General features: G+C 53.1%; 2 protein-coding genes across 2 annotated transcripts in view; one reads left to right on the top strand and one right to left on the bottom strand.

The window, feature by feature from the left end:
- RNF123 (ring finger protein 123) overlaps positions 1-24,006 on the top strand; it is a 47,738-nt gene that overhangs the window by 21,853 nt on the left and 1,879 nt on the right. Inside the window, exons 27-35 of the mRNA XM_053953370.1 lie at positions 1,712-1,889; positions 2,849-2,923; positions 3,325-3,412; positions 3,669-3,756; positions 3,882-3,966; positions 11,028-11,167; positions 11,317-11,505; positions 12,970-13,045; positions 13,200-13,284. Of these exons, the coding sequence (XP_053809345.1) occupies positions 1,712-1,889; positions 2,849-2,923; positions 3,325-3,412; positions 3,669-3,756; positions 3,882-3,966; positions 11,028-11,167; positions 11,317-11,505; positions 12,970-13,045; positions 13,200-13,284 (1,004 nt within the window). The remainder of the gene's footprint in view (positions 1-1,711; positions 1,890-2,848; positions 2,924-3,324; positions 3,413-3,668; positions 3,757-3,881; positions 3,967-11,027; positions 11,168-11,316; positions 11,506-12,969; positions 13,046-13,199; positions 13,285-24,006) is intronic.
- AMIGO3 (adhesion molecule with Ig like domain 3) lies at positions 20,364-23,257 on the bottom strand. Its single transcript, XM_053953371.1, has one exon. The coding sequence runs from the start codon at positions 22,775-22,777 to the stop codon at positions 21,251-21,253; it is 1,527 nt and encodes a 508-aa protein (XP_053809346.1). The 5' UTR covers positions 22,778-23,257; the 3' UTR covers positions 20,364-21,250.

Raw genomic sequence — 24,006 nt, 5'->3', positions numbered from 1 at the left:
GTGGTGGCCAATGCAGAAACACTATTCATGTCTCTAGATGATCCACTGTCATACTAAACCAGGACTGCAGTGTCACCTTTCCTGATGAATCAGCAGCATCTGGGACTGAAGGTTACAGCCTTCCCTGTTTGTGGCTTGTGCTGCTATCCTGGCCTGCATGGCCCACAGGGAGAGCAGGAATGTGCCCCAGGGGCCCAGTGAGCTTGTGGAATGTGGCTGCACTGAGGAACCTGTGCCTTCAGGGCTCCATCTCACAGTCATCTCAAGTCCCTGCTCTTTCCCAATGGAGGCATCCATCCAGCAGCTCCTGCATCTCTGGGATTGTGTGCACTGGAGGATCTCATCTCTATGACGACAGCTGCTGCTGTTGGAGAGAAAGAGCCTGATTCTGTTTAGGGGTGAAGTCTTGCTCTGTGCTGAGGTGTCAGAGCACGGCAGAGGCTGCTCCTTCCTCGAGGGAATTAGCCACTGGTTTATTCTGGGGGATTCAAAGTTAGACAAAAGGGAGTGCTACTGCTTAAAAACACTCATAGTTTTAAAGCATATAATTCTGCCTTCAGAACATCCCAGTGGGAATTACAGCTTATTTTATTACAGCACTGTATTTATCTATCTCAATGGCTAATCACATCTTTGTATCCTCTTGGTGTAGGCTTTCTTCTAGCTTGGCAATACCTGAAACTATGTTTGAGGTTATCAAGTCTTAAAGCCAAAGGCAGCTTTTTTAACCTTAATGTTGTTCTGCACAGTTGTTTTTTATCCTGAAAGTAACACTTTGGCTGAGATGTGGGTCAGTGTTGAGAAAAAGATATCTGTTAGTCAGTTTAGTTGATTTGTACTAGTTCAGCCTAATTTACAGAATAAACCCATTAAAATCTCCCAAAGATGGTAACAGCATACTTGAGAAAAGACATTAAGCAAATGAAATGCCTTATCTGCACCTCTGATTTTATTTTTTTCTTAAACTAGAAGTGTAACCCTTCTTCATCTATTTTTATGCAAGTAGCTATTGCTTATGCTATTTCTTGGCATTGCAGGATATGAAATAACATTCCTCTTTTTGTGGCTTTGGTGGCGCCCATTTTTATAGCTTAAAATTATGTAGATGACCTTAAATTTCCTGTTTTTAATTTAGGACCCTCCGATTTTTGTTTAGAGAGACAAGAGGCTGATGTTCCTCAAGACAGTAAATCTGGTTGAATGGCTGGCACAGAACCTGAAGGGCTGTGGCTGCCTATTGCAAAGATCTGAGTTGGTGTGAGCTTTTCAGCCTGTTCCCATTTAATCCCTACAATGGACCAGCTTTCTTTCCAGCAGATTTCTGGAAAGTGCTAGTGCCTGCTTTCCTTCAGCAGTGTCCTTGAAATCAAAACTCACATGTTTGTTTGCCAGGCCTGCGTGGTTGCACGTGCCCTGGTAAGGAGTAGTGCTTGGAGGGTCTCAAGGCTTGGTGAGACAAAACCATCACATTGGTGAGAGTCATGCTCTGTGCTTGAGGTTGGTGTCGAGATCTCTGATTGTTTCTTCCAGATGTCACTTCCGTGGCTTTATGGAAAGGCCAGGCACAGCTCTGGTTACTGATCTTAGAGCAGTAAGATGTCTGAGCAAGATCTCCAATATGGGGATGTTTCTGAGGTCTGAGCGTGATGCTGGTTGTTGTTTCTCCCAAGAGAAGCTGACAGCTGAGTGGGGATTGTGTTCTTTCTGGCAGGAGAAGATGCAGGATATCTACTGGCTGCTGCGAGTGTGCATCCGCACCATCGAGCACGGCGACAGGACAGGCTCGCTTTTCGCTTTCATGCCGGAATTCTACCTCAGCGTGGCTATGAACAGCTACAGTGCACTCAAGAACTACTTCAGCCCTGTCAACAGCATGGAGGAACTTCCAGGTGAGGGGATGGGCACAACTTCCTGATTCTGGCCTGATAAAATCTAAAGCAAGCCACATCTTTATGGTGAAGCAGTAGTTGGGCATCTTCCTTTCTGTGTCCGTTCCTGGTTGTGATGTGCTGCACCAGTGCATTGTCTGAGCTGTGGGGCAGGTGGTGAGCTGTGGTCACTGTGCTCAGGTAGGGAGCCCATGCCTTGTCTGAAGCTGTCACAGGGCTAGCTGTAGTGAAAATCACTGGCAACTATGGATTGTGTTTCCAAGGAGGTATCAGGAATGGGCTGAGGTGCTGTAAGATGTGATTGCCTCAGCAATTTCTACCATGGCCTTCTGGTGTCTGGGTGGGAGAGAATGTGCCATGAGTGCAGAAATTGGGACTGCTTTTGAATTCCCCTGAGATTTGAAGATGTTCCTATGTAGATGACCACCCACTTGATGCCAAGAGTCTGCATTTAGATGGATTCAGTCTGTGCACATTCTGTGCTTTCCTGGCTAAATTACCTCTCTGAGCTCTTAGCAAATAGTTCTGTGCTTTCCAGAGCCCATGAAGGTAAGAAAAGCTTCTGTTCCCACCAACAGGACATAGCTGAAGTGCTCTTGTTTGGGCAAGAGCAAACTTGAGCAGTAGCAATTTCTACAGTGCATGCAGGCTGGACGTGGCTTTTCTGCATAGACCTAGGGTGCTCTTTGTGTTGCTCAGCCTCTTCTGCACCAGACACTTCTCCCTTGACATCCAACTCTATTGCATGGTTTTATCTTTCCCTAAATAACTGTTTCAATCTCTGCTCTCCTGGAAGTGTTTTCCCAGCTCTCTGTTTTGACAATTGGACACACAACTAAGCTGCAGTTAGCTGTAGCAGAAATTCATTCCATGGCCTGTGCCATGTCCACGGGACCATTGGGACCACAGGGCTGCCCCTCAGGCTGTTGCCATGACCCTGCTCCCTCTGTGTCTTGCAGGCTATGAAGAGACCCTTATGCGCCTCGCTGCCATCCTGGCCAAGCATTTTGCTGACTCGAGGATTGTGGGCACAGGTGAGGCTGCATTCCTGTGCTTTTGGGGTGATAATGTCATGGGTCTGGCCAGTGCCACTGCCAGTGGCTCACTAGGCTTCTACTGGATCTGCCTGCTGAATCTGTTCAGTGCTTGTGCCTCCACATTCAAAATGAGGCTGGGCACTGTCCTTACCCTGCTTATTGCAGGGTAGATACATGACCTAGGACACCCTTTTGAGAGCAGGACTCATGTCCCAGCTACCTGCATATCCAGTTTGGGCTTATTTCTTAGCTGCTTGAGCCTAAGCATGCTCTCCATGTCAGCAGGGACAATGTGCCTCTACATGAGGGCCAGTCTCTTCCAGCCAGTGGCACTCAGGTGCTCCCTGGTGTGCTGTGTCCTTGGGTGCCTGGCCTAGTCCCTTGTCATTCCTCCCCAGACATCCGGGACTCCCTGATGCAGGCGTTGGCCAGCTACGTCTGCTACCCCCACTCGCTGCGTGCTGTAGAGAGGATCCCAGAAGAGCAGTAAGTGCTGCCCTGCCTGTTCCAGGGGAGCTGGGGCAGGGCTGGGGGGTGGTAGCAGGGCTGGGTGAGTGAGCAGGAGGGCTGCCAAGCACCACTGAGGGTCCACAAGTTGCCAGCAGGGTGGTGGAATTTATTTGGGAGCCTTCTGTCACCCTTTTACCAGTGGCTCTGCCCCAGCTTCACGGGTCCTACTGTGTGTCCAGTTTAATTTCCTGTTCCCAAACCCTGTGGGCTGACCTGTGGCCCTGTCTGGCAGGCGGATCTCCATGATGAAGAACCTCCTGGCTCCCTATGAGCAGCGACCCTGGGCACAGACCAACTGGATCCTCGTCAGGCTGTGGCGGGTGAGCATCCTGCATCCCTGCCCCTCTCAGCACCTGGGGCTGCTGGGACACTGAACATTTCACTTTCCAGTAGCAGCAGCTACTGTTTTTCGGCCTCTAAGATCTTTCTTTTCCTCTTTTGCCAGGGCTGTGGCTTTGGGTACAGATACACACGGCTCCCACACCTGCTGAAAACCAAGCCTGAGGATGCCAGCCTCCCCAGCCTGCAGAGTGAGTGGGACAGGGATTGGCACTCAGAGCTCTGATGGGTGTTTAGGGAGGACAGCCTCTTCCTTAGCAGCTATCCCTATGGGCCAGGCCAGCTGTTGGGATAGTTGCCAAAGTAGGGTGTTCCTGGCCTGGTTTTTACAGCCTGGCCATCCCCAGCTTCTCTACTGGTGATTTGGGCATGCCAAATGATGAGTTAGACCCATCATAAGCAGGGGTTCTGCCCTCCAAAGGAAAGGAGAGAGGCCCAGGACTGCATCCTTACCAGAATTTTAGCCTGAGAGAAAGCTCTGCCCTGTGCACAGTGAACAGCTGCTGTGGGGAAGAGCTGTCATGTTTGCCAAGCAGCAGGTGCCCTCTGAGAGGGAGCAGATGCCCGAGGAGACAGGTCACTGTGTAAGTTTGCAATCAGGGAATGTTTTATCCTGGCATCTCTCAGAGCCTGGCAGAGCCTGTCCTGCCTTGGGCCCTGCAGTTTGGTTCTCAGCACTGTCACTGAGCTGAGGAGTTTCTCAGCTTTGTTGTGGCTGAGAAAGATGTGGGGAGAAGTTGCCTTTCTTGAGCTGAAGATCATGTCCCCAGCTTTACCCTCACAGGTTCTGGGCTTGTGTGGATACATTCCTGATGCCCCTCTGCTGTGGAAAAGGCTTTGTGCCAGACTTTGTTCCTGGAGACCTGCGCAGGGACGGGGGACAGAAGGACAGGTGGCACATGGAGGTGTATGCTGAGCCCTGCCCAGGGAGCTGCCTGTCTGTTCTAACAGCACTCTTGTTCTCTTTTCTCTCTCCTGCCCATGGTGCCCAGGAGATCTCTCTGTTGCTAGTTTCCAGAGTAAGTTTGTTGTGTGACCTTCTCGTGTCTGGTGGAGTAGTTTTAGAGAGCTTCCCTGCCTCCCCTCTTCTGCCTAGAGAGACCCTTCTTTGTAGGCAGAGAGCTTCACAAGTGCTTGTTTTCCTCAGTTCCATCCCTGGGAGAAGCCAGGGGGGCTGTGCTCATGTGTCAGTCTCTGAGGCTGCATCATGGACCTGCTCTTGCACCTGTTTTACCAGGGTTACCTCTGGGGTCAGAACCCTGCTGGAGGGGTTCCTCTCATCCTGAGATGAGATGGAGAAGCCCTGGCACACATGCAGGAGAGATCTCATGGCTGTCACCTCACTCTCCTAATGCACAACCAAGGCACTGAGTGGCTGTCACCAGTCCTGTGGGGTGGTAACTGAGCTCAGCCCATCCTGAGGAGCTCTGGGGCAGCAGCAGAGCTGCTCAGCTGTCGAGGCCTTGCTCCACACATCGTGTGGCTCCACACAGTCTGAGCCTGAGCCCAGAGTGGCCCTGCTGGCTACTGGGGACTTACTCTTGGAAGGGCTATTTTAAGGCTCAACCAAATCAATAATGAATGCTGATTTAATTGAAGAGGGACAGGGGACTCAGAGGTGTCCTTGAGATGCTGCCCAGGGAAGGAGGAGGAGATGACCCCCCCTCCTCTTCACACCCATCAGTCTTCACCTTGTTGCAATTTGAGCACTGGCAATGTCAATGGGACAAACTGCTGGACTAAGTAAATCCCTGTTTGTCTGGGTCTGCTGCTGCAGGCCAATCTGAAGGGAGTGTGGGCAAATACCTTTTCTCTGATGCTCCAGCCTTGTCCTACTTTTGGGATGCTTCCTTAGAAGACTGCACAGGTTGGGGAGGTTTGCCTCACAACATCCATGAAAAATCCAGAGCACAGACAACCTGGTCTCCTTTGCTGCCTCTTGCCCGTGCTCACTGAGGGTGAGCAATGGATGCTGTCTGGCTTAGCCCAAGGGGGCAGAGGTTCAGAAAGGCCATCTGTGTCCCTGCTTGTTCCTAGAATTATTCCTCAGCTCTGCTGGCACTGAGCAGCTCTCATGCAAGCAGAGCTCTGCCTCACTTTGGCTCCTTAGAGCAGACGGGGCTGTTCAGAGCTGGGGTAGTTGTGCTCAGTTGTGCTGCAGGGACTTGTTTTGCTTTCACCATGACTTTAGGCAAGGCCAGGTGCTGTCCTGGCACGCACAGCAGGAGCAGCAGCAGTGGCTCCATGCTGGGCCCAGCCTGGCTTGGAAAAGCAAGAGCTGCAGGGTGGCTTCAGATTGTATCACAGGGCTGCTCTGCCCCAGGCCTTCTGCCCACACACCCCTCAGGTTGAGGGAAGGTAGGTGGGACCATGAGATCATCGAGCTGAGATGTTGTGCAACACAGGCCAGAAAGTTCACCCCTGTCCCCTTTCCAAGTCCAGCAAATTGCCTAAGCTGAAGAGGACTTTCAGGAGGAGATCCCACCTTGATCTGACAACACCAAAAGCATCAGCTGGTGGTAGTTGAACAAGCCCTTCTGATGGTTATTGCTCACCCTCAGAAATAAATCCATAGCTTATAATTCCTGATGGGAGTCATAGAATGATTTGGATTGGAAGGAACCTTAAAGCTCATTCTTGTTCCAACCCCCTGCCATGAGCAGAGACACTTTCCACTAGACCAGGTTGCTCCAAACCCTGTCCAACTTGGCTCTAAACGCTTTCAGGGATGGGGCATCCATAACTTTTGGGGCAACCTGTGCCAGGGCCTCACCACCCTCAAAGATTTTTTCCTGATATCTAATCTAAACCTGCTTCCTCTCAATTTGAAGCCATTTCCCCTACCTAACTTCACCTTCTGTCTTCCACTGCTGCTACTCTGCCTTTCTCTGCTTTACAACATTTTATTCTTCAGAAGCACTTGTGTACCATGGTAAACTCATTTCTTGGTCCTTCTCAGTGGTGAAAAATGTGTGGCCTCTCTGTCTTATTCAGGAAGGTGTTTTGCTTTTCTGTGAGCCCGGTGGGGTGTTCACCCTTGCCATGTTTTTAGCAGCCCCAGAGGTTTGGTGCTATGCAGGTGGGAACCTTCCCTGATGTGCTGGTCATGGAATCAAAACTCACATTTGTAGGTTTGCCAGGGCTTTGCTTTGGAGGCACAGATGGATCCCAGGAGATCTGGGCCATCCTGATGCCTCACACTCAACCTTTATGGATCTCTCATCCCCGGGTGCTGCCTGCTTTCCTCTGCCTCGCCCTGCAGCCTCCCCTTTGGTCCTCTCTAAATGCTCTCCAAATGGGAGTACTGACATGGGCTCACAGACACATCTGGAGCCTTTCAAAAACTCAGACTGGTGTTGGATGGAGCTGCTTTACTTCTGAATCTGCTCCATTTGGGGCTTTCCCCTTCTGTGCTCAAGCTCTACTGTAATTGCTGCTGTGTCCAGAGACCCCCTCAGGCTGCTGACGGAGAGATCTCACAATTAGCCCTGTTAGAAATCTTGCTGGGTCATTAGCAAACTATAAAAGTACATAATTACCTTCCTGTGATGAAAGCACGTGACTCCTTCTTTACCATTATCTAGGAGGAGCACTTATTGAAGGCTTCCACTTTGCCTGCGTTATTAATTTTTAACTCTCTCTAATAATGGGCTTCTGCTACTGTTAGACTTTCTGCCATTACTACTTCTATTAAATAATTCTGCTATATTTTTTTCCTATAGTTGAAAAAACTTTGCATTACCATGGCCAGTCAAGGATGTTTTTTATGTCTTCTCCATCTACTACCCCTTTTCTCCTTGCTTTTGCCTACCATTACCTATGTTTGATTACGTTCACTTTACCTCCTATGTTTTAATTTACATCTTTGCTTCATCTGCTGGTTTCTCTCAGCCAGAAACCCCATACAAGCACTGGGCTTTCTGGCTCCCTCATAATCTTCTTAAAGAACTCTGTGTTTTAATTCACAGTTTCCCCTACCTAGATTTTCTTTTCCTCTATTCTGTTTATATTTTTGCAGGGAAGTTTCTGTTGTGGAAACATTGGATGTATCTACAACCCCTTGGTTCCACACTTTGTTGTCCACATTAAATGTATTGAGGTCAAAATTTCTGGCCTTGAAAAACTGCCAATTTCTCTTCCAATGACTGATGTTTATCTGTCATAACAAAGGCTAAGCCACGATTGAGTGGGTTTTGTATTAGGGAGGTACAAATTTTGAAGCATTGATGACTTCCTAGTACCAGGATCAAGATAGTTTCCCCATCACTGAGTATCCACAGGCTCCCTGTGAAATGACATCCCTGCCTGCAGTGGCACATAAGGGATGTGGCATTGCCCAGGAGGGCAGTGGTAACTGAGGTGGGTGGGAATGTCCCAGCAAAGGTGAACATACTGGAAATGAAGATGGACACAGCACCAGGACTGGGGTTTTGGATACCAGTAATAATTACCTCATCTGGGAACCTGTGCAAGGAATTAAGTTGTTTGTGCTCTATTCCAGGGCTTGTTCCTTATGTTGCTTTCAAAGAGTAGCAGTAATCTTAGCATCTTTAGATTCAGAATCCTCTTGGGATCAACAAAAGCCAAGGAAATAATTATTTCCTGGTGTTAGGTTTAAAATCCTCAGTAAACACATTTACCTGTGGAGAGGTTTGACAAAAGGCACCAGTTTTCAGTGCTCTTATAGTCTGGCACTGTCTGCCAGTACCAGGGAAAGCATTTAAGAACCCAGAATTGCAGAATCACACCACTCATTGAAAAAAGACTGTGAGGAAGTAGTCATTGACTAAAAATCAGAATAAAGCAAGTTATTACAAGCATAGGAGCATCCTTCAAATAAAACAAAGCTGCCTTCAAATGAGGTAGACTTTGGCTGGGCAGCTCATCCTGAGATCTGTCCTGACTTGCAATGTTAGTAAAAGAGGCTTTGGCAACAGACCAGCATGACAACATGCAGAGTTCTTCCATGAGGAGCGTGATCTCTGCCTAGAACTGCTTTGGTACTTGAAGGCTGGAAAGGGACTAATACATCAGCAATTTTAACAAAGAGCAGTTTTTACATGCTGAAGGGAGGCTGGGGAAAAGAAGGCACTAAAAACTTAACCTTGCAAGAAGACCTTTCAATTCTGAACAACTGGGAGAGAAAACATGGATAGAACTCAGCATCACCAAGTGCAGAGTGGTGGAGTAAGAGTGTGCTGTGCCCCTTCACCCATCACTGGCAGAGAAGACAAGGTATGCCCCAGCATTGACTCCTGGGCTTCTCTTCTTGTCCCTCTGGACCAGTTCCTGAGGGTTATCCTTGAGCTGGCAACCTATTGTAATCTTTTAGAGAAGAGCAGCTTGATGTTCAGCCCAAGGAACAAATTACACAACAGGAATTATGAGGAAAGCAAACCAGAACAAAACCAAAACCACATTATGCCTTTGTGCAAATCTGCCACGCGCTTGTGGTTTGGATGCTGCGTGTGCTTCTGATTCCACCTCTACAAAGAAAACCTGGGAGAGATGTTTGGCTTCAGGAAGGTGGGGCAAAAGGGACAAAGATGGGACAGTTTCAGTGGGAGAAACTGCACTGGCTGAGGTTGATCCTGTTTAAAAGACTGTCATGAAGGTCTGGAATCACAGCTAGCTGGAGGAAGTGACTGGAGAGGAGCATCTTGCTGTCTCTACCACCAGAGGAAGGGGTTACAGAGAATAAATATTAACAAATAAAGCAAGTAGGAGCCATTCTCCAATCAGAATTCCTTCTGCGACACACAGCAGAACTGTGGAGTGTTGCTTTGGGACATATTTAATACTAAAGGCTTACACAGTTTCAGAGGACTCTGGGCAAGAAATCCCCAGAGGACCAATAAATATGTAAAAAGGATGTCTGGCTTGGCCAGTCCCTGAGCCATGTGTAGCCAAAGGCTTGGAAAGTACATGTGGATGGGAGTAGGACATCAAAGACATTTGTTGTGATGAAATCCCTCCCAAAAATGAGCTTTGAGACAGGATCAAAGCTGGGCCACTGGCCTGCTTGGGGTGATTATGCACTGTGAGATTCAGTGAGTGTCCTCCATAATAACAGAAGTTCATTGAACTTGCTAGTGGGCATTCACAGAATAATTTGTCCTGTTTCCATTTCAGATGACGGTCTCCTGTCATCCCTCCCTGGCTTTGCTAATCCCAGCTAGCAATCTACCTGTAGTTATGCCTTGCTTCTTGATTCCTACAGATGTGATGGAAGTTGTCCTGAGTTTGCTTTGCCACACTGGCCCTTCGAGCAGGCTGCAACCCCAGAGAGCTCCTGCAGTCACAGCACAACTTGTTCCTCTGGGCATCCTCTGGTGTTGCCAGGGTTTCCACCTGCTGTTTCTAATAGCTTCTAGCAGAGGAAAATGTAGTTAGATTGGGGTTTTTCCCTATAGGTGGTAAATCTGCTCAAGTTTCTCTTTCCAAGTTCTGAGTTTTCAGCTGAACTCCAGTACCCTTCCCTTGTCATAATGAATGTTTTGTGAGCCTCTTGCTGACAGAGGGTACTTCTGCTGGTGAGCAGAATCTGTCCCATCTGTGCGCCCTTCTCTTCCCTGCCCATCCATTGGGGCTGGTGTCCCACACAGCCCTGACTGTGCTTCCCAGCTGCTGGCCCTGACCTCGTCTATGCTCTTGGTAGTGAGGAAGTCCAGAGATGAGATGCCTCAAAACCAAGGGGATGTGTCTGTGCTTGGGCTGAACCTGGCTGGAGAGTGTAGGCTGCTCTGCCTGAGCCTGCTAAGGGCAGAACCAGCCTCAGCTCCATACAGAAGCCTCTAAGGAGTGGGATTTACTGGATACCTTCCTCCCCAGACACAGGCAGACAGGCACGGCCATGTGAGGCCAGGGTGGCTGTGCTGGCTCCAGGCAGCTGCTGCCACACTGGTATCGAGCAATTAATGCTGAGCTGACCGTGGGCCTCTGCAGAGCTGAGCAAGAGGGATGCTCTGAGCTGCAGGGCAGTGCTCCTGTGCATGTAGGCAGCAGCAAGCACAGAGGGCTTTTCCCTGGCTAATTCAGGCTGGCATTGGAAATAAGTGCTGGGAGGCCCAACAGGCACGATCACTGCTCAGAATCGTCCTTGCGCCAGCTCCCAATGTCCTGCTGTTTCTGCTTACTGTAAGGCACAAGCCAACATTTCCCAAGCCCAGGACTGGTCTCTCAGCCTGCCCTTGCCCCTCACTCGTGGCTGCCCCGGGACCAGGCCACTGAAGCTGTTGCTGTCTGGTTTCAGAGCCGTGTCCCTCCACCTTGCTGCAGCGGCACATGGCAGACCTGCTCCGCAGCGACCGTGACCTGGCCCCCAGCTTCCTCAACAGTGTCCTGAACCAACTGAACTGGGCCTTCTCCGAGTTCATTGGCATGATTCAGGAGGTGGGTGTGCACAGTGCTCTGGGATGCAGCACTCGATGGGTGCTGTGTCCTGCACACAGAGGGGCTCAAGGCACAGCTCACTGGGCTGGGGGTCGCAGCCCTCCTTTTGGGAACGGGCTCCTTTTTAAGGTGTCTCTATTGCTTGGCAGATCCAGCAGGCAGCAGAGCGCCTGGAGAGGAACTTCGTGGACAGCCGCCAGCTGAAGGTGTGTGCCACCTGCTTTGACCTGTCGGTGAGCCTGCTCAGGGTGCTGGAAATGACCGTCACGCTGGCACCAGAGATCTTCCTCGACTGGAATCGCCCGTCGTCAGAGCTGCTGCTTCGGAGGCTTGCCCAGGTATCGTCTTGTGTGAAGAAGCAGCATCTGGAGGGGCACAGAGACCCCTCTGCCCTCTCCGTGGATGTGTGGTGAACCAGGGGCTCCTGTTGCAAGTGCTGTAGTACTTAGAGCTGCTGCAGAACAGGTGGTGCTCCCTAAAATCTCTACATATCAACTGCTCCCCTCCTTTGCAACTGCTCTGGTCACAGCTGATTTCTACTTCTACTGGGAGGGAGGGTGTCAGCTGCTTAAATCTTCCTTATTAGGGGCCAGTAAATGCTGAATTCTCCTGTGACAAGTAGCCAGTTTCACAGGGCACACACGCCAGTGTTTGGGCAGGCATCTTGGTCCTTTATCCCTCAGTCCTAGAATTCGGTAGTAAATGTCTCCACTTTCCTGCCACAGTGACTGGGACAGCCCCATTCCAACTCACAACACCCCTTAGGCTCCATTAAATTAGTTTCTTTTCTAAAGCATGAGCAATCCTGGAAAGCCCTGAGGGCAGACTGCCTTTGTACACACTGGATTGGTGGAGAGCAGCTGGTTGTACCTTAGCAGTACCACAAAGGTTGGTACTCTGGGCTCAGAGCTCTGAGTAGGTGAAACAGAGCAAGAGGTAGCGGGGTCTGGTACCATAATCATGAGGGAGGTGCTCAGCTGAGTGAGGAGGAAAGTGAGGGGCCCTTAGCAGGTGGCTTAGGCAAGCTGGGGAATGTGCAGCAGAGAGTGGGGTGCTGCAGCTTCCTCCTTGCTACCTGTTGCTGTTATGAAGCCATGCTCCACCACTGACCAGGCCACAGAGGAGTGCAGGGTTCTGCTGTTGTGCATTAGGGCAGCAGGAAGAGGGATTTTGCATTTGAGAGGCGGAGCTCAGTTTGCAGCAGTGTGTCAAGCCTGGAGCAGTCCCTACTCATCCCCCTGGGGGTTTGGGTGAGAGCTAATGGTGGCTAATTAAGTGTGGTCACAGCTGATTCCATCTCTGCAGATTGCTCTCTGCACTCACCCCGTGCTTCAGAGCTGGTAGGTTCATCCTGCTGCCAGCTCCAGGCAGGACAGGACCTGGACTGTGCTTCACCCTGCTGACACTGCTTTTGCCCACGGCTGCCAGCTCACTCTTCACAGGTTCTGGCTGTTGTGGGGACTGTAGCTTCTGCTTGCCAGGAGCTTTTATCTGCAGAAGTAGCTTGGCTTCTGCAGGTGAGAATTCAGATTTAGGTGGAAGGTGCTGACATTCAGGTGTCTTGACTTCAGACTGATTCTTCCCTGGGAGGTTTTGGTCTGGTACAACCACCGTGATGTGCTACCACTCCTTCCATGCCAGGGCCAAGCTAGGTGTGTGCTGTGAGTCTCCCTTTGTGCATCCACCAGCTCTCAGGCACTGAGTCCAAACTATAAGGATATGCTGCCCCAAAGCTCTTTGGATGCTGCTCACAGGAAGGCCCATCCAGAAAATACAAACCCTCTCTGCTTTTCCCTACACAGCTCTTGAACCAGGTGCTGAACCGTGTGACAGCTGAAAGGAACTTGTTTGACAGAGTGGTCAACCTCCGTCTGCCAGGTGAGTCCATGGAAAACGTGCTGGGAGTGTGCCCTTGGGAAGGGAGGGATGGCTTGGACTGAAGGTTAGTGCAGAGCTGGATGGGATCAGACCTGCCCTGCTCTGCCTGTCACACGGTGGCAGAAGCTCTTACCTTTCTCTTTTGCTTCCATAGGGCTGGAGAGCGTGGACCATTACCCAATCCTTGTGGCTGTGACAGGGATACTGGTCCGGCTGCTGGTGGACACTGATGTTCAGGGGTGAGTGGCTTTTGCCTTCCAAAGCACAGGGTCTCTGTGTGTGGCACTGCTCTGGGTGCTGCAGTGGGACATGGGAGGTGTTGCAGGAGCAACATGGGGTGTGGAGACTAAATTGAGGTGAAGCTGATGAGTGTGGAGCAGGCAGAAACCAAAGAGCCACATTCCCTGTAGCAGCTGCATCCCAGTGCTACTGCAAAGCCCCTTCCTGTGGTGGTGGAAAACCCTTGTGAGAGGTGCCTGTGATGGAGAACCCTTGTAAGAGGTGGCTGTGAGATGCTGTATTGACAGCATGTGTGCGCCTTCCTCCTTGGGATGGGGTCTGGCACTGTGTGACAGGACAACTGCTGGGGGAAGGTGTGGCTGCTGCGTGTGATAGAGCTGTGCTGATGTGGTGACACATCAAAGTGCTGCAGCACACAGTGTTGGCTGGAAGTGAGCTCACTGGAGCTCCTTCACCCTGGACCCCTCTTAGGAAGGCATCAGAATGTGTGCAGAGCTCTCTGGCTGCCCAGACATGTGCTACAAAGGTGAGACAAGTCTTCTCCAGGCTCTTGGATGATGCTGATTTTAAGATTAAACAAATCTTGTCTTTATGGTAGCCAATTATTCAGAGAGGCATCACTGGGGGAGTGTTGTGGCTGAACAAAGCCACAGCTGACCTGATCATTTATGTGTCTGTGTCTGCTTGTTCTGAGTCCTGCAAATAGACTTATTCAGACACTCTGAAGCCCTGCCTTTGCTGTCTCCCAGTGTCATTTGCAGGTGTCTTACCTGGTCACTGTTTGCGGTAGGCTGCTGTAGGAGATGGGGCTCTTCTGTCTGTGCTGTACATCCTGCTTGTTTTCATGTTTGGAGAACACAATAGTGTCTGGCTTTGCAGAGCAGAGTCCCATCTGGCCGAGTGGCTCAGCCCTGCAGCCAGTCTTTCAGCTTCTTCTCTCAAGGACTCAAAGATGTACATAAATACATCTAATTATAACCTGCCTCCCGTGGCTGCTGCACCAGGCTTACAGCCCCAAGTGTGACAGTGCCAAAACCTGGGCACAAGGTCATTGATCAGTGGCCTTTCTGTGCTGTGAACAGAGGTGGATTTTGCTTGCCCTCAGAACCTTGCTCTGTGGAAAGGGCAAACACTGTGGATTTGATGCCACAACTAGACAGTTCTTCCTGAAGGGAAGGGGGAGGTGATAAAACAGTTCCTGCATGCCAGGATGAGAAGTCCTTCCCTGCCTGTCTCTCCATTGAACATGTGTCCCAGGTCAGGTCACTTGTCAGATCAAAATGGGGAAGGGGAAGGGTTGTCCCTCAGTTTATCAAACTCCAAAGAGCACTGGGAAGATGGTAGTGGGATATCAGTCACATCCTTCCTAGGCTCTAGGGAATCCTGAAGAGAGAGAAACCTTCCAGACTCTATTATTTCCCTGAAAAGCCCGTTGTGCTTTGGGTTTGTGAATTCCAGGCAGCCAGTGTCATCACCAAGTGGCACTGTCTCCTGAGTGCCAACAACATCCTTCATGCCTTTGACTGTGCCATCACAAACCAGAGACACTGTGCTCAAGGGAGCTGGCAAGTCTCTGATGTTCAAGGGCTTTGTAGTCACTTCCCTGAGCACTGGAAAGGATAAATAAATGGAAAATAGGGGAATGATGTGTGAAAAGCATTGTGTCCTTAAGGTGGACCTGACTGAGTGGGAGAAGCAGAAGGTGGAACAGGAAGAAGCACAGGGGAAAATATCCATAAAGCAAAATTCTTCTGTGTGATTTTGCAAAGCCATGCACTAAACCTGAGGTTTGATATGTCAGTGATCTATAAAAGGCAAGTAAATGTTGCAGGGGAGCCACTGAGGTCAATCAAGAAAAAAGAACCAAAGCAGGCGGTTTGGTGACCCTCTGCTGCTGCCCTGAGCATAGGGGATGGCAGAGATCAAAGGCAGAGTGTCAAGGGGAAGGGAGCACTGAGCTCCCACACTCTTGGCAGCAGTCTGAATTGAGGACTGGGTGTTGCACCTCACTTACAGAGCAGTTCTGGGAAATGGCAAACAGAGATGGGATGGAGAAAACAAAAAACCTGAGGCTTTTCTGCTGCCTTTGTATTCCTCGAGGGCTCAGCCCTGGCTTCATCCTCTGTCCAAGGCACCATCACTACAGAGTGCTGAAGCCTGAGAGGCACAGCTGGGGTAGCAATCACCCAAAACCCAGGGAGATGGTGCATGTCAATGATGGCTGACCCAGAGCACAGCAGTGGGAAGCATCTGTATCCAGGTGCATGAGTAAGAGGAATGCAACAGGAGAATTCCAGCCTTCCTCTTTACACACTCATGGGAGATGATTGCTATGGCTGAAGTGATTTAAAGGGTCCTGTAGGTAACCAAGCTCTCCAGAGCAGATTTACATGGACTCATCTGTAGACAGCTTTCCTTTTTCCTTTCTCTCTCTCAGTGCAGCAAGCAGGATAATAGGATGGGCTTTTGTCCTTCCCCAGAAGCACTCTGCCTGGGCAGTGCTGAAAGCTGGTAGAAATCTCATCCAGGTCCCATTTGGTAACTCCCAGATTGAGAGAGATCATTAACAAAGAGATTTTCCAACCCACATTTGCATGTAGGAACGTCCCTGTGGGAATTACCAGGGACAGGATGACCCTGACTGGTTCCCTGTGTCCCAGAGAATGAGGACAGGGACAGGACTTTGGGAGACTTCCTTGGCTTAGCTGTGTATTTTCTGGTTGCCTCTAACCCAGCAAGCAGACACTGTGCCAGGCACTTGGTTGGAAGGTGCTGCAAACATCTGGGACATAGGGAATAGGCTCATGTGGTAGTGAAGGAACAAAGTCCCATTTATGGGATGAGAACATTGCAGTGGGGAAGTTCAGTAAGTAAGTAAGAGCCAGGGCCCTGCCAACTCATCCAATCACCTTATCAGGCTGCAATCAGATGCCTCAGCTGCTCCTTTCCCAGCACAGGAGCTCATCCAGGCATTGAGTTCTCTTGCTGTGCACTCCTGGCATCAAACAGAGCCATTAAGCACAAGGAAAGGGAACATTGCCCAGGCCGGGCTGTGGTGAGATAGCTGATCCATCTTTCACCATGGTCCCTGGATGGAGTAGGCTGTGCTTTTGAGAGAGCAGAGGTGCATTTCCTTGCTGGGTCAGGCAGGATGGGCTGGTGCTGCTCGTGGTGAGTGCCTCCTCCCAGCCCTCAGGTCTGAGAGCTGTTGGGCAGCACTGGGGAGTGTCAGGGGCTGGCAGGGCTGAGGGCAGGGATGTCCCTTCCCTCCCTCTGCAGCCTTAATGACTGAGCGGGGAGGAGAGGAAATCTGCCAGGCTGAGCCAGGAGCTGGGCTGAATCCACACCACAGACCCTGGCTGTCTTCAGGCAGTATCATCCCTCCGTTTGTGTGCTTGCTAAATAATTGAGCAGATTTTCTATTAAGCCTCTTTCAGAGTGAGCTAATGGAGCAGTGTTGGCCAGAGCTGGTGTCAGGATCCTGGTGAGAGCGAGTGGCAGGGGAAGGGGTGAGGCCCAGAGGTGAGGCTGTGGTCCCCTGTGTGTGAGAGCATGCTGTAATTAGGACTGGCTTTGTGGGAAGTGAGTGGCCATCCCAGAGTGGGAATGAGCTGGGTTGTGTCAGGGCAGGGCCACTGCTCTGCTCCTCCATCCCCTCAGAGGCAGGGAGGTGATGCTGCCAGGGTGAGGAGAGGGTTGGGACACATGCAAGGAGCCAGAGAACCAGTCTGTACAGGACAAGTCCTAAAGAGCCTTCAAGGTGCATCTCCCAGGGACTTCTGCATGAAGGATGGAGAAGACAGAAGGAAACACACTGTGCTCACTAGGATCATGGTGGTACCATCAGAGCACAGGACAGGAATCCTGGACCAGAAACAACCATGCTGAACCAGTGGGATGCTGAGCAGGAGCCAGTGGGACCTGCCAGAAGCAGCACTGGGCTGGTGTGATGTTGGGATATTTCTGTCTGGTTCTCCACATGCCTCTCCTTTGCAAACTATGGATGAGTGCAGAAAGATAGGCTGGGAGGAGATAAAGGAGTTCCTGGGGCAGGAGCAACACACTGGTGAGCAGAAAGATAAGGAGGCACAAGACTGGGTGGGAGAGGAAGGCTAAAAAGACTGCTCATTTGCTAAATTGTTTTGGGATCACCTCCACTAGAAAGATCAGAAGATCGCAGTCTGCAGATTCCTATTCAGCCTGGCCACCCAGGTGTGTGCTCAAGTGCTGCTGGGACCCTGGGGGCTTGGCTGGACCCATGGACATGGCAGTTTTATGCATAGTTCCCATAAGACTTTGTAATTACTGATCCCTTAAACATTAATGCTCCCTCAGCAGTGTTGGTGAGCAAGTTGTGGTGGAAGGAGGGGCAGGAGTAGATGTTTCATGGACCATACAGTCTAAAGGAATCCTTGGTACCTTGCTCTAAAAACTCAGAAAATGGGTGGTACTGTAGTTTTGCAGTGTGTAACACTGGGGTGAGCGTGAGCCAGAGCACAGAAGAATTATTAGCTCTGGCTTAGGTTTCATGGTTAAAAAAGGAGTGTGGCCAGTGTTTTTACAAGCTGCCTTCATCCTGAGTGATGTGACTGCCAGGGCTGGGCTCTCCCAGCCCCTTGGGGCTGTCAGGCACATGCTGGGAGGCAGGAGCAGACCTTGTGCTGACCAGCACCTGGCTTTGCTGATTTGAGCTCTCTGGAAAACTGTGAGCATCATAAGGAAAGGATCCAGGCCCTGCCGTGTCCATCCTTGGTGAGAGGAGGACAGGATGGGACTGGCAGTCAGTGCACCCCAGTTGTCCTGGCTGAGGTGTGAAGTGCCAGAGGAGACAGGAGTCAGTGCTGGACACTGGTCCCCAAAGCCAGTCCTTATCCCAAAGCTAGTCCTTATCCCCACACACTCTGGCACAGGTCCCTGTGTGCCAGGCCCAGTGAGCTTTGTGCTGACCCATTATTTGCCCTGTAGAGTCAAGGAGCAGGAGGGAGGTTTGGCAGGGAGCCAGGGGTGTAATGGTGGAGATGGCTGCCAAGAGAGGACAGTGTATTCCTTGGGGAGCATCCATTAGGTTTCCCAGCTCCTGCCTGTCAGAGAGGCTTTGCTCCTGGCTGTTTTTCCTTGCTGAGATGTTCTGCCTTTCAGGCTGCTTAATGAACTGCTTCGACAGTTCAAACCACCTCGCAGCACTCATGGATCAGCAGCGTGGTGGTGTGGGATCCTTTCTGAGCATCAGGAATGTGTGAAAAGCAGCAGCAGGACTTTCCTGGCTAGAGGCAGAGGGATGCCTTGAGGGCAGCACGGATACAGATCTCAGAGCAAGTCCCTGAAGAGCAAGCCTCAGCTTTCCTGCAGGGATAGGAGAATTGCAGCCAGCCTAGGAGAGCTCTCCTGGGCTTTTTCAGGCTGATGTGTCCCTGGAAAGGCCACAGGGAGCTTTTCTTACACTCCCTGAGCTTTCCCCAGTCTTCAGTCATTATCCTCAGCTGCGGATGCGGGTTTGCAGAAACACTAATGCCTGGGAAGCTGGTATTGGCAGTGGGGAGGGGGAAGATTTTTGGCAAGACAGATAAGAATGGTGATAATGGGTGGGTAACACCCACTCCTGGTGCTGGGTCCCAGAGCAGCACTTCATCTTTCCTTGGGGAGGAAGATGTGCTTAGATGTGGCACATGCTCTGGCACGGGCTTGGCACTGTCTCAGCAGGTGTGGGCCACACTCAGGTCAGTGCCCTTGTCTGGTTGGGACCTGGGTGCAGTCAGCTGGGTCGCTTCTCTTTCCCAGACATTCCCAGGTTAAATTCAAACCTTCCTTCCCATGGGATCCCTGCCTTGGTGCAAAGCCAGGGGCGATGGCAGCACCTCAGCTCCACCCTCAAGGTGCCGCTCACCTCTGTGTCCGACAGCGACGCGCCTCGTCAGCCCCTGGCAGCCCACGGTGTGGCTGGCACGGCGTCCTGGGCCCGTCAGGACGCTGTGCTAACGCGAGGTGACAGGGCCAGCGGTGGCGGGCGAGGGGCAGCGAGGGCACAGCCAGCGGGGGCTGTCGCTGTGCATCCGTCACCTCCGCCAGCCGCGGGGCACGGACCGCACGGAGCTGCACAAAGTCACTGTCGGGAGCGGCGCTGGGAGGCCAGGCTGCCTCAGGAGAGCTGCTCTCCCAAACACTCACCCCTCCTTGGATGGGGGAGGGGGCAGTATTGACAATTTATTTGGGCACAAAGTTGAGTTTTTGCTAGGAAAAAGCTGCTTATTTCAGAGCCAGAGGAGTTGAAAGGATGTGTGCTAGTGTGGTCCCGATGCCACAGGGTTCTTCCCCTCCTGCCAGCAGCTCTTGGGACCAGGGTGCTCAGCCATGGGAGGGGCCTGCAGGTCTCTGAAGGGTCCTGTCCCCATGATGTCTGAGCTGTGCTCCTGCCCACAGCTGGTAGCCCTGGCCTCCCCTTTGCTGCATGTGATGGCCACATGCTCCTGCTCCAGCTCCAGCTGTGGATGGGATACTGGTGACTGGCAGATGGGTAAGACACCCTTATCCCTCTGTGGGATCAGGCAGGCATTTTGTGCGGTGCAGAACCTCTCCCTGTTTCAGGAAGAGGCAAGGGTGGGTGCCAGAGAAGGCAGCACAGGTGAAATGAGTGGGGGGCTCCATCTGCAGGGAGCACCAGGGCTTTGCCAAAGGCAGTGCCGGCCCCATCCCTAGTGGTATCTTTCCCCTGCATCTAAACCCTGCTTGTTCCTTTTGGGGTCTGGATGTGCCCTCATGTCAGTTGGTGCTGCTCCTTCCCCAGCTCCCAGGCATCATTTAGGGGACCTGCCCTCCCAAGGACAAACCACTGGCTGCTCCTCTCTCACCAGCAGCAGACCACCAGCACATTTAACCCCCTTGCCGAGGCCACCTGAAGGCCATTTGATGGGAGCAGAGGCTGCCAGTGCAGTGCAGATTGCCTGGCTCCGTGTGCTGGGCCTGCAGGAATTCAGGGCTCCCTCAGACCTCAGCCTCCCACCGCTGTGCCCGTGAGCTGCACACTGCTGCAAGGGCAAGGAGACACTCAGCCCAGCGTGAGCTTAAAAAAATAGGCATTTTTATTCCAATGGAACTAGAGAATTACAACCCAGGAGAGGGGAGGATTACTCACATTTATCGATAGGCTGATTAGGTTACTGCCTAAATAGCTGTGCTTGAGCAGCGCGTGTCCGCCTCAAGGAGAAGCAGCGAAGGAGCGCGTGGTGCATCGGAGACCTCAGTGTCCTTGGTGGCACGGCGAGCTCTGAGCAATGCGGGCTGGGGCGCTGTGTCTCGTCACCTAATCCTGCCTTGACGATTTACAGCTTCTCGGGAAGAAAAAGCTTGTAAGGTTTGCTTGGCTGCGTGGCTGGTCAGACGCTGAGCTCCATCCCTCCTTCATGGCCACGTTTGGGGAGGGGTGTGGGGGTGTTTACCCCCTGTTTGTGACAGGGTCACAGTCCCCTGCTCCCAGCCATGACATGCTGATGGCAACCGGCGTGTGCTGGGAGAGGATGGTGCATTGCCATTCCTGAGGACCCTGGCATGAGCCAGGACAGTGTCCCACTTGTCACAGCTATTCCTTGGCCTGGGGGGTCTGTGGCAGTGGTGTCAGGTTGGGCGTCTCATGCCTGGGGACATGACAGACCCCCAGGCCTGGTGTCTCATTAGGGAGGGTGGATGCCCAAATGAAGGGATATTTCTCCAGCATGCTGGGTTCATCAGCGTTACCCGTGTGCTAACAAGGCCATTGCCAGCAGATTATGCCAGGCGTTCTTGCTGGGCACCAATATTCCTGTGGCCCAAAACCCACCAGGAGCCCACGGGTGAAGCGGTTGAGGGTGATGTCAGTCGCTCCCGTGGGTCGTGGTCAAGCCAGGAACTCGGGATGCCCAATAATCCTGATCTAGCCGCGATGGAGGAGACCAGCTCTTGGGAGGCCTCAGCTCTCCTCCTAGCTCTGTCCCACTAAGACACAATGGGGGTATCAGAAAAGACAGAGCTGATGGACTCTGAGTCCGACTTGAGCTGCAGGACCTTGGGGTGCTTGGGGTCGGGGAAGTCCTCACCGAGGGCCAGGCGGATCTTGCCATTCTGTGTCTCCCTGATGGGCTCGAGGAAGACGACGTGTTTGTTGGCACTGGCCTTGCGGTTTGGCCCATCGGTGGCAGGGGGAGTGGTGCTAAGGATGGAGGACTGGGCGCTGCACTCCTGCGGGGGGCTGAGCGGGGCCGGCTTCTTGCAGCAGCCCAGGCAGCGGCACGGCGTGAGGTACAAGTAGATGATCACCAGCACCAGGCTCACAATGCAGCCCAGCAGGGTCGTGAGGCCAGTGCTGAAGGTCTCCCCAGCTGCCTTGGGGTAGAGGACGGTCATGTTGAACTCGCACATCCTGCTGAAGTTGTAGGGGCTGTTCATGGCCAAGCCTACGTAGACCCCCGAGAGCCAGGGCTTGGCTGCGGCGATCCTCAGGCTGCCGTTGCGATAGAGCTCCAGGGAGCGATTGCTGTTCCCTGGGTGTTTGATGGGCTCGTGGTGAGGGGTGATCCACATGTAGGTGGTGGCAGCATGCGGCAGGCTGGTGTTACTGGTGTTACAGGTGAGCAGGATGGGCTGGCCCACCACCACCTCCAAGTGCAAGAGGTGCGCGTCCTCGGTGCTCGCTGAGCAGTTCTCAAACATGTGTCTGTGTTTGAGGAACTTGATCAGAGACCGGGGTACATTGTCAGACACCTTGCAGGTGTGTTCCTCAGAGAAATCTTTCACGGAGCTGAAACCTCGCTGATTCCAGCGCTGAAGCATCAGGTAGAGTGGGCAGCTGCACCGGATGGGGTTGTTGTGCAGGTACAAGCCATTGCCGATGTTTTCGGGCAGAGCTGCCACCACCTCCACGGGGATGCTGCTCAGGCTGTTGGAGGAGAGGTCCAGCGTGCGGAGCTTGTGGATTCCAAGCCCCTGTACAGCATGGAAGGGGAAGGTGGTCAGGTTGTTCCAGCTCAGGTAGACTTTCCGCAGATCACTCAGCTTGGCAAAGGCATTTTCATCCACCCGCTTGATGTGGTTGTCATAGAGCAGCAGCTCCTCCAGGCTCACCAGCGCCTCGAAGTAGTGCCTCTCCACAGCTTGCAGGTGGTTGGAGGACATGTCCAGGTACCGCAGGAAGGAGGCATTGTGGAAAGCCCGCAGAGAAAGGTCCCGAATCTGGTTGTGGCTGATGTGGAGGGCCTCGAGGTGTGGGAGGGCGGCCAGCCAGTGGTCGTGGAGCTGGGTGAGGGCATTGTGGCTGAGGTCCAGCGTGCTGGTGGTGGGCGGCAGTGCCTCGGGCACCCACCGCAGCATCTGCTGGCTGCAGCTCAGCAGGTCGGAGGTGCAGATGCAGGTGTCGGGGCAGCGGTGGGGCTGCGGGGAGGCTCGGAGGGCGTACAGCTGGAGCAGTAGCAGGAACAGCTTTGCCACCCGCGGCCAGACCGAGTCCGCGGTCACCGGCGAGGACATTGTGGCGGGCAGGAGCCTCTGTACAGCCCGGCGCCACAATCAGGCTCGATGAGACGCGAGAAAAAATCTGCCGCCGTCTCTCGTCTCTCCCTGAATGCTGGCTTGGCTCTACCAAGCATCCACAGACGCCCTTTTGCACCCCGCGAAAGAGAATCCCGATTCCAGCCGTGGGGCTTGAAAAGACCTAAAGGGCGGCATCGCCCTGCCCGGCTCTGCCGCGGCTCACCCGAGGCTGCCTCGTACCTGTGCTGCCGGGGGCCGGGGGCTGCCGGGGGTCGGGTGGGCGCCGGCGATCGGCATCAGGGGGCTGAGGCGCTCGGGCGCTCCGGGGCTGTGTGTCGGGCTGGGCGGGCGCTTCGCTGCCTCCTGGAGCTGCTCATCCCTGGAGTGCGAAGTTTTTCAGGGCTCAGCGCCGCCGGGGCACATCCGCACGCTGCGACCTCCGGGGAGCCTCGTCCGGCTCCCTCCCGGGCAGCATCTCCGGGAGCCGGGCGCGCTCCGGGAGCGCGGTCCCGCTCCTGCCCCTATTTACGCGCGGGCGGTGCGCGGCGAGGGGGCCGGGCGGGATCCCATTGGCCCCGGCGCGGGGAGTGGTGGCCCTGGCCCGGTCCCCGTCCCCGTGCCTGGCCGTGGCCCTCCCTGCGGGTGGGCAGAGCGATGCGCGGCCAGCACCGACCCTGCGTGGTCGCTCGTCCCCAGGGGAGCCGAGGACCACTTTGGCCGCACCGGTGTGCAGCCGCCGGAGAGCTGCGACCCGCTGTAATCCATAAAGCGGCTGCCCCGCCACTGCCTAGCCTCTGGCAGAATGCTGGAATAAACCCGTCACCTCTGGGAGCCCCTCGTGTCACATCCTGCACCCAGGCTGGGAGTGGGAATGGCAGTCACCCCCCGGTGCTGCTTCTCTCCCAGCCGCGGTCCTTCCTGCTGCCCAAATCCTCATCACGCCACGAGCTGGGGACTTCCCAGCACCCCCGGCCCGGGGGTGAGCAGGGGGGGCTGAGCCCGGTGGGGTCCCCACGGCAGAGGGGGTGCCGCGGGCTGCTGACGGGGAAGGAGTGGCCATAGGGTGAAGGACACGCAGGAATGTCATTATCCAGAGCTCAGGCGGTTTAGTGGGAAGAGGAGAGCTGGGGAATTGTTTTCCATTAGGGCAGCAAAAAGCTAATTTGGCGGCTGCGGCTGCTGCGAGGCAAGGGGCTGTTAACTCCCTGCGCCCTGGCTCAGCCTGT

The sequence above is a fragment of the Vidua chalybeata genome, chromosome 12, assembly GCF_026979565.1.
Source record: "Vidua chalybeata isolate OUT-0048 chromosome 12, bVidCha1 merged haplotype, whole genome shotgun sequence".
NCBI lineage: Eukaryota > Metazoa > Chordata > Aves > Passeriformes > Viduidae > Vidua > Vidua chalybeata.
This window is presented reverse-complemented; position numbering and strand designations above follow the sequence as displayed.

Bases quoted from the DNA above. Each gene is read 5' to 3' on its own strand.
- AMIGO3 (XM_053953371.1), bottom strand. From the start codon at position 22,777: ATGTCCTCGCCGGTGACCGCGGACTCGGTCTGGCCGCGGGTGGCAAAG.